Source organism: Stigmatopora argus, chromosome 11, assembly GCF_051989625.1.
Source record: "Stigmatopora argus isolate UIUO_Sarg chromosome 11, RoL_Sarg_1.0, whole genome shotgun sequence".
Lineage (NCBI taxonomy): Eukaryota > Metazoa > Chordata > Actinopteri > Syngnathiformes > Syngnathidae > Stigmatopora > Stigmatopora argus.
Genome location: NC_135397.1, coordinates 8,879,111 through 8,888,294, shown reverse-complemented (window position 1 = coordinate 8,888,294; position 9,184 = coordinate 8,879,111). Strand labels below are relative to the sequence as shown.

At 39.2% G+C, this 9,184-nt stretch overlaps 4 protein-coding genes across 5 annotated transcripts; 2 read left to right on the top strand and 2 right to left on the bottom strand.

The window, feature by feature from the left end:
- prop1 (PROP paired-like homeobox 1) lies at positions 1–1,638 on the top strand. The gene is made up of 3 exons (XM_077614063.1): positions 1–104; positions 971–1,200; positions 1,276–1,638. The coding sequence occupies exons 1-3, from the start codon at positions 8–10 to the stop codon at positions 1,636–1,638; spliced, it is 690 nt and encodes a 229-aa protein (XP_077470189.1). The 5' UTR covers positions 1–7.
- Positions 1,639–1,805: 167 nt separating this feature from the next.
- Positions 1,806–3,947, bottom strand: mcfd2 (multiple coagulation factor deficiency 2, ER cargo receptor complex subunit). 2 transcript variants are annotated; one of them, XM_077612658.1, is made up of 4 exons: positions 3,782–3,947; positions 2,949–3,110; positions 2,706–2,865; positions 1,806–2,596 (listed from the first exon to the last, which is right to left on the bottom strand). In XM_077612658.1, the coding sequence occupies exons 2-4, from the start codon at positions 3,104–3,106 to the stop codon at positions 2,465–2,467; spliced, it is 450 nt and encodes a 149-aa protein (XP_077468784.1). In that variant the 5' UTR covers positions 3,107–3,110; positions 3,782–3,947; the 3' UTR covers positions 1,806–2,464. The 2 variants fall into 2 exon arrangements, with proteins under 2 accessions (XP_077468784.1, XP_077468786.1); XM_077612660.1 differs by having other exon boundaries at positions 2,949–3,107; positions 3,782–3,937.
- Positions 3,948–4,576: 629 nt separating this feature from the next.
- Positions 4,577–6,509, top strand: haao (3-hydroxyanthranilate 3,4-dioxygenase). Its single transcript, XM_077612661.1, has 10 exons — positions 4,577–4,717; positions 4,886–4,964; positions 5,056–5,139; positions 5,250–5,356; positions 5,491–5,580; positions 5,653–5,696; positions 5,784–5,932; positions 6,030–6,098; positions 6,208–6,290; positions 6,406–6,509. Exons 1-10 carry the CDS (start codon positions 4,629–4,631, stop codon positions 6,476–6,478), a joined length of 867 nt encoding a protein of 288 aa, XP_077468787.1. The 5' UTR covers positions 4,577–4,628; the 3' UTR covers positions 6,479–6,509.
- LOC144084334 (transmembrane protein 229B-like) lies at positions 6,363–7,944 on the bottom strand. The gene is made up of 2 exons (XM_077612657.1): positions 7,846–7,944; positions 6,363–7,276 (listed from the first exon to the last, which is right to left on the bottom strand). The coding sequence occupies exons 1-2, from the start codon at positions 7,895–7,897 to the stop codon at positions 6,792–6,794; spliced, it is 537 nt and encodes a 178-aa protein (XP_077468783.1). The 5' UTR covers positions 7,898–7,944; the 3' UTR covers positions 6,363–6,791.
- Positions 7,945–9,184: the final 1,240 nt, after the last annotated feature.

Genomic DNA, 9,184 nt, shown 5'->3' with positions numbered 1-9,184 from the left:
TGCAGTGATGGCCCAAGTAAAAGTAACAGCGGATGAATCAAGCAGCCACCAGGACTGTGCTGACCTGTACTCTTCTAACATGGCCCCTCTCAGCTCCACGGCAGGTAAGTTTACGAAAACATTTGTTATTTTGTTTTCATCAACCATCTTACATTCATGGTATTTTTACCACCAGTAGAAAAAAACTGAGCTATAGTAAATAGAATCGATGAAATACAGATTATGTATAACTGACTTCATGAAAAAAAATATAAATATTACATACTTTGGCTATTTATTATTGTTCCTTCATCAATAAGATGCAGAACATTAATATACATAAATGAAGTTAGAAGCAAAATGAGCCGGGGCACCCTTACATTCACATATTTTTCCTGATATTGTAGAGAAAAATGACATTTTAATTCATTTTACTGCAAATAATACTTAGAGTATACGTTTGAATGACACCCAAAAATAAGACGGCCAAAAATATACACCGCCTGTATTGTATTATTTAGCACTGATGCTTCTTTGGTTGCTGATCTGAAAAGATAACGTCGCCGTATAAAATTAACAGCTAAGTAATTATGGAGCAGCTATATAGACCAATTATCAAATTGGCCTTTTTTGTGTGAAAGCGACATCTTAGCCGAATTCTCCACTCTGACAAATGAGTCACTTTGCTGGTAGTTGTGGTAATAATCTGCATCAAATCCCTCTTGTTTCTGGTATATATCTTTCTCACGAGGTTATGTTTGGCTGCAAAAGCTCTCTCGCTCTCAGGTTGCCTCATCGAAGTGGGAACCCACCGAGTCCGCGTAATTCCTCTTTAATGGAAAACGTCATTGTTGACTTAACGAGTTAAGTCATGCTTTTTCCAAGATACCAAGCGGGGGAAACACAAGGACAACACGAAACAGGAGCTGAGGAATGGTCTTTCATTCCAGGTAAAGGTATAACACCCCACCTTTGTTCATCCTCCAAACAGATATTGGAGATTCATTGAGCGGGGGGTCACCACACGAGACCTCCGCAGCTGCGGCTCTCAGCCGCCGGAGTCGGGCCCGCCAGTCTCCGGCGAGGAGACGTCTCCGCACTACCTTTAGCCATAAGCAGCTGGAACAGCTGGAGATGGCCTTTGGACAGAACCAATATCCTGATATCTACTTCAGAGAGGAGCTGGCAAGGATCACTAAACTCAACGAGGCTCGAATCCAGGTATAGCGACGCAACGTTAAATCGATGGATTGAGACACTTCAATATGGACAAATATCCAATCCATGTGTCAGCAGGTGTGGTTTCAGAACAGAAGAGCCAAACAGCGCAAGCACGAGCGGGTCTGCCAAAAATCACACCCGCTGGGGGTGATGTCAGGCCACCGGGCGCTGCTGCACGTGACACCTCCTGTGGCTCGGCAGTACTACGCCCAGCCCCTGGCCCACATTCCCCATGTGTCCACAGTGTTGCCTGCTAGGGTGTACTCCCACCACCCACAAAGTACGGTAAGCCCGTGCCCATGTCCGCCCGTCCCACCGCAGATGAGCTCTCAGCAAGGGCGTGAAGAATGGTACAACCACGTAAGAAGCAACCTGACCTCAACAATGCTCTCTTTGACGTCCATGCAGAACCTTGAACCTTCCACTCCCTGGAATTAAGCATTGGCCAATAAATAATAATTATTAAAGAAATATATCACAATTACTTCATCAAGTTGTTTGCTTGTCATACTTATTAGACGTGCCGTGCTTTGACAACTTGGTATTTAATAAAGGTAGTATTGTTTAAAATAATAGTTGTGAGCAAAATGAATGCAAGAGAAAGTATTTGAAATATTTGTATTCAACAAGATGGGAAAATAAATATTTATACAGAACTAATTAATAGCAAACTGTACATCAAAAAGCTGAGATGTAATGAACCTATGTGCATGTGGGCTTAGCTTTATAGGGTTTAAGTCAGTCTTATCCAGTGATAGAGGCAGCATGAGGGTACAGCACTGGTTTACATTCAATCTGCTATGACATTTTCTTTTTATGCATCTGTTGGATGCAAAAAAAACATTCAGACAGACCTTGACTCATTTGTGTTATAGAATCTTCATCTGTTAGTTTCAGGAAGAAACAGGAAGTTTCACCCCAACAACTTTCATGCACTGACGGTGCTCTTTTGGTTTATGTAACAAAAAAAATCTGTCCCAGAGGTAGACACTGATTAAGATATATGTAACTAAGGCCAGACATTGGGGAACAAAATAATTTGATTTGTGTAAAGAGACCTCTAAAAAGGCACTATTTGTTTGATACTGCAATAATTGAAAGTGCAAAGATTTTGCTCACGTTTTTCCATCCAGATGTTTTGAACTGGCAGTTTGCTGCTGCCAAGGATGGGAAAACTTAACCTTACAATAGTGGCCGGTCTTTGTAACCGTGGTGGTTTCTTCAGCTTCTTAACAACTTTGAGGAGAAACAAGAAGCGAAAGTGTTATTCTAGTGATTTGGCAAACTCTGCGTAGTCAATGTAACCGTCATTGTTCTTGTCATCATCCTTTAAAACATCATCGATGAGCTTGATTAAATCTTCCTCTCGCATTGGATGCATGTCCTCTCCTCTCTCCTAAAAGTAAAGGGAAAAAAGTCCATGTAAAAGAAGCAGAAGTAAAGTGAATGCTACTTTAACAGAAACCTGTAAATGGACAAATAATATTTGAGTACAAAGTCCCTACCTCTCTGTGGACATGGGTGATGGCTGTAGCTAACTCCAGCCCATCTAACAAGTCGTTGCCATCGTAATCGTGCATCTTAAAGTAGTGAAGCTGAAGCTCCTGAGGTGACATGTCTTTCTCTGGTTTGTCGATCACACCCTCCAAGTGTTCCATAATATGACTGCAAGACGAGAGCAATTGCTGCACGCGACTGCGCATGTGCTCAAAGTCCACCAGAACATGCATTCTGAAGGTTTGACTCACTCTTTATCTTGGACCATGTTTTTATCGAACCGATCGTGACCCGACAAGTGAGCTGCACTCTCCACAATGGGGGGTTCTCCCTGCTGTTGAGCATCCCCATGAGCATGGAGGCATAGAAGAAGGCAGGAAACCAAGATGAGGAGATGGTGGTGTCTCATTCTGCTGCGAGGCACATGTGTGTTACATAAAAGATCAAAGTGCTGCTCTGACAAAAAAAAAACATTTTGCAATCATGTGGTTCTTATCGCCCTTCTACTGTGAATTTAAATGAGTTTGTCATGAATAGACATCCAATCTACTTGAAGTGTGTGGGGGGAATAGATATGTTCATTCGTTGACAGTTCAAATGAATTGGACGTCAATGGCCGTCAATGGCAGCCGGTGTAAATTACTCTAGACACCCTGTCACTTCAATTCATCGAGTAAAATGCCCTTGGATGGTATGGTACATGTTGTCTAGACACCTGTTGCTATTCATTCATCAGAATTAAAATAGGACCAGATTTTGCACTGAGTAAATTCAATTTCTGTGTACTTAGAGAGAAGCTCTTAATGATTTTAGAATAGTTACTTTACGGATGTGTCATTTACTCCATGTAAACATCTAAATCAATGTAATTTGGGAAACACTGGATGGACAGCACAACTAAACTTACTTATAGCACAATGTGATCAGAAGCTGTGAATGATTAGGAAATTAACCAAAGGATTTTAGGAATATACATTCAATGGCGTTTCCTAATAGACGACTGTAGTGCCACACGAATATAAACAGTAAAATGGGTTTCAGACTTCCAATATTAGACCGCTTCTTATATTCTTATGAGACGTACCTTGATTCGTGTTGACTTTTGGGCTTTCTTGCAAAGGCGCCTGTTAACAGTGAGCAATCTCACTTTCAACTGGCAATTGGAGCCGCCCGCTTGCCGTAGTTTCATTTGGACACGACATCGTATTCCTATTGGTTGACAGAACCAAGGAAAGCGCAACTGAAACAAGATGAATACCTCACATCCTTTTTGCGGACACGTTTTTTCAATAGTTTCCAGCTCTGATCTATATTAGAAACTAGTGTATGAACAGAATAATATAAGTATAAAAATAGACCGCATATTTAATGTTTGTTTTCTTTTGCATAATGTGGGCACGAACTGCTGTATAGTTGTTAGGTCTAGATATGTCTCAATATCATCTTTGGTTTTTATAATGAAAGCATGCGAAAACAAAGTGGTTAAAAGTGTGACCAGTTAGAACAAAATATACACTTGGATTAAAAATAGGGGAAAAAGATGACTTTTACTTTTTTTAACAGCATAAAATCTTGATCACGTGATGCGTGTTTGTTCTGCCGTGTGTTTTATTTTGCGTTAGGCCCTCCCAATTAAAACGGATTGGACGTCTATAGTCGTCAATGTTATGAAGTTGATGGATGTCAACAGGTTTTCTCACTCATCCGTAAATTAACACTTTTATTTTTCATTATTATATACATATTTTTTTCACTTTTTTTTTACTGATCCATGTTAGAAACAATGATTTAATGATTGCAGTTGACCTTTCACCATTACAAAACTCCTCCTTGTTGCCCACTCCTACTTTTGCATTTTGGACTTTCAGTGACAGTTTGATGCAGTTAAAGAAAAGAGGCCAGGAGCAGGGCCAAATTTTTTAATACAAATAATGAATAAAAATCATCTTCTTGTTAATGTGGAGAAGTGGTTGGCAGAGAACCAGAATGCTTTCCTGCCACCAGTGTGCAACAAGCTCATGTGAGTAAATTTGATTTTTTTTTAAAATATTCTGCAACTACTAAGGAGATTTCAGAGCCAAAATAATTGAGAAATTTGGCACAATCCCATCAGTTCATTGTTATTATTTTATAATTATTTAGTATATAACTGTTATATTAATATGGGGATTGTTTTCACTCCATTCAGGCACTTTTCCCAGTTAAACATTATGTTTGTTGGCGGACCAAATACCAGGAAGGATTACCATATTGAAGAAGGGGAGGAAGTATGTGTTCGTTTCCTATCGGCATTTTCTCAGTAGTGATTGTGTGGTAACATAGGGTTTGTTGTGAATGATTTATTTCCATTTCCAAAAGCTCTTCTACCAGGTGAAGGGTGACATGTGTTTGAAGGTGATTGAAAACGGCAAGAGAAAAGATGTGCACATCAAGGAAGGAGAGGTGAGCTTCCATACACTTCCTTCAAACAAACACAAGACATGAAATGGAGAACTTAGTCGCATTAAAATCTCTTTTTTCATACTGCTTATCTTCAAATGATCCATTTTCAGATGTTTCTGCTGCCTGCTCGGATTCCCCACTCTCCTCAGAGACAAGCCTATACTGTAGGACTAGTGGTAGAGAGGAAACGCCTACAGACTGAGACAGATTGCCTCAGGTGATGCATTCAACAGATGAGATTTAAAAATCCATGCATTTTATATGATCTTAATTTGTCATTGGTCAATGTGAATTTATTTTTACCTGTTTCCAAGTCACCATATAGACATGAGAATGTGCTGGTGTCTTCAGGTACTATGTTGACAACACAACTGACATCCTGTTTGAGAAATGGTTCTACTGCGAAAATCTTGGAACCCAACTGGTCCCAATTATCCAAGAGTGAGAAAAGCCATATCTCATGATAAGTCACGCTACACATTCTTTTTGAAGTAAATTTCCTCTTACTACCAGGTTTATGTCATCAATGCAGTACAAGACGGGAAAACCTGATCCAAGTAAGACTTATTGGAAATTGTGCTTTTTGCCATTTTCTGGATTTCATTACCATTGCAATTATTATTATTAATTTTTTTTTACATCAGGTCAAGTCTTCATGGATCCTCCATTCCAGATGAATAACATGAATGTGATGTCCCCATTCTGCTTCAAGTCCTGGCTGGAAAAACAAAAGCCATTCCTTGCCAGTGGTAGCAACCCTATTAACATGTTCGGGGCTCAGTTTGAGACAGAGGTACACCGTTGCAATCTTGTCAGCTAGGAATGAGACCCTACACTGGAATATATAAAACAGATTTCATGTCACAAATATGAACTCATTGTGCTGACAGGCAACTATGTATGGACCCGGTTTGTCTAAAGCATCCCTGTTTCAGAGTGATATATGGATTTGGCAACTGGTATGCTTTAATTAAGCTTTTTTGTCATTTCCAGATTTAAAACAATAGATTGCAGAATAGAAATTCAGTCAAACTTGACATTTCTTCTTATTCTCACCTTTTTGATTAGGAAGGATCATCACAGGTGACCATAAATGAAAAAGAGTTTCTTCTCTCTGCTGGAGACAGTTTACTCATTCCTGAGCACAACCAGTAAGTCCACCATATTATTCGCGATATCAATGAGACACAATTTTTTTTAACCATTTATGAATTTCAAATAGAGCATAACAGAAGTTTTTTAATGCATAATTTGTTTCACTTGTAGGTACCAGTGGAAGAGAAATGAGACGACTGTTGCACTTGTTGTGGTTCAGAACCCTGAACGTAAAAGACCCTGATAATACCTCCCAATAAAACACACAACATACACCTTTCTGGACTTGGAATTATTTTTTTAGTGAAAACAACAGAAAACACAACTGCAAAAATAAATAAATGCATGGAGGGCCCTTTGGAATTACTGTATTTCTGCAAAACTTTGCCCTAAAGTGTATTTGTGAGCATCAAATATCAAGTGGAACTGGGACTAAAGAGAGAGAGAGAGAAAAAAAATATTATTCTTTTTGTTGACTGTTCCAAATTGCTGTGAGTTAATTGGTTGGTAGCACCTGCAGGAAGCTCATTTTTTTTTCAGAACATAGCAATAGCTGTTCACTTGCACATTCTTATCCTCAGAGTGTTTTTGATCACGTGTTGCTCTGCTATGAAAGCCGCAAAACCCCAAGGTAGCGCATATTCCAGAGTCACCAGCCCTCTCAGATTGTATTTATAATGCGAGTAGTCCCAGGGACAAGCCCCAAACAGCCCGAGCACACTCCCCCAGCCGAACTCCCATAAATAGATGAACAGTATATAAGTTATCAGACGCACAGACAGCGGTTGATGACGAGTCAGCAGCCAACCTCTCAGTCTCTCCATGAGGTAAATTGCAGTGGCGTACATAGGCAGCGCCCAAAGACTGCTGTATCCCATCATCCTCTGGTCCTGGATGCTGCACCAGTCCAAAACAGCTGTGAAAGCCACTTCACAGAAGCAGCCGTGCAATGCGTACACATAAAGACGAGCCAGAACGGGGAGGGAGCAAGTGGAGACCTTCTCACAAATCTCTGCTGGGTCATGGTCTTCAACATGTCCTGCTGCCAAGAATATTTTGTCAGTGAAATGTGAGGTGCTGAAGTAGGCAATAAAAGAAAAAATATATAATTCTCCTATGTACTGGCTGGACATGATTGCATACAGAGGTAAACCAAGATAAAAGTGATACTTATGGCAGTCACCAAGTACTATTCTGCATTGTTATTGTGAACTTAAAAAGTAAAAAAACGTATTTTTTGTTTGTTGGTGGGAAAATGTCAATCCAAAACTTTATTATTGCATTTCTTTACTGTACATGGGCATTCAAGGATTGACATTCTAGTGCACCTTCTCGGGGGATTAAAAAGACAGTTGGTCAGTTTGTCGAATATAAGACTTAGAATAAGCCTTACTACATTTAGGACTCAACAAGATCTTCCGATACCAAGGCAGATTATTTCCTTGTTGACGATTGTGTTTTCCGGGCACACAGTTAAATTAAAAAAAAAATTGCCAAGCTCCATCCATGATTTTTTGCCGGTGCCAATAAATGCTATATTAAGTCACCAAGTGAAAACGTGAGCAGTCATTAAATGCATGAGTTAACCTGCAGTTAACAGCCATAACTCACCTGAGTGGCCACCACCTTGTGTTCTCCTCTCATGTAGTATTCTCGCCTCCATCCTCAGGCAGCATATGTGTTTCCGTACGGCTTTTCAATCCTTTGTGTATGTGCGTGTGTGTATCTTGGGCTAAACATTAAGCTGATCCATGTTAGACTGATAAGTGCCCATCCCAGAGCATTGGACCCCTCATGCAAACTTGGCCTACCTGATAAAAATGGTGCGGTATGAGTGCCAATATTGATCGCATAAGTTCCCTTGTGAATGTATCCTTTACATTTTCAGTAAATGTGTTCCTCTTTGTATTGAGCTAAACCAAACATAGAGTCTTGTGCTTTGTATTGTGCAGAAGCTTCTTCTAATACACGGATGAGTCATTACTGGGTCAGTTTCACCATGAATAATAGAGCAATAGAAGATGGGCTAGTCAGTAAAGTTAATGAAAGCAGATGGGACAGAAAAAGCAATGTCACAGTGTTCATACTATTGAGTACTATGCAGGTAATATGCTTCATCCATTGGTCCAAATGAAAGCCTAATCATTGCAAATTAACATCAAACTACATCGTGAAACTAAAGATATTATTCTTGAAACAAAAAAAATAAGTGTTAGTTACAGCAGTATATTTCATAGCATCCATGACATTTAACGTTACCATGAAAGCATAGGAGTGCCAATTTAGAATATTCATTTAACGTGACCACCGAAAAGCAGTTTGATGAATAGTAGACCTCCAGATCAGAGTCCATGGACTCAGTAAACATACATGTGAAAGAATCGGCCACTGTATCAGAGTCAATAACCGTTAAGTTATAAAACTGTCAGAGACTAGATGTGAGATAGATATTAAAATGGATTGGCTTGGGAAAGTTGCTTTCTTCCTGTGTGAAAGTCCTCATTTCAATATTGGAAAAATGATTTGAATATGAATTGCAAAATAGCTTAGGTTTAGCAAATGAGAGAAAATAAAAAGAGCTTGCATGACTAATTTTGGTTCCAGATGTTTAATTTATTTTTTCATTTGATGATTTGGGTTTTGGTACTAAAGTATTGATCTGGCCCCCAAACAACTGTGCATAATTGAGTTTTTTTTTTTGTAAATTCATATCATAGCGTGGAAAAATTGAAAAGGTACTTTGCTGCTCTCGCGTGGCAATTATAGGCAGTTACAATCCTTTTGAGCGCATCACATGCACGGTTATCACAATTTACGAAATAAATACCGTATAATACTGTATAGGATGAAAAATAAGATGAACAGTTTATTCGATAACATTACCAATAAAAAAATCAAAGTCATATTCTCTACCTGTTACTCTATTCGGTCAAAAAACACAAACTACTTT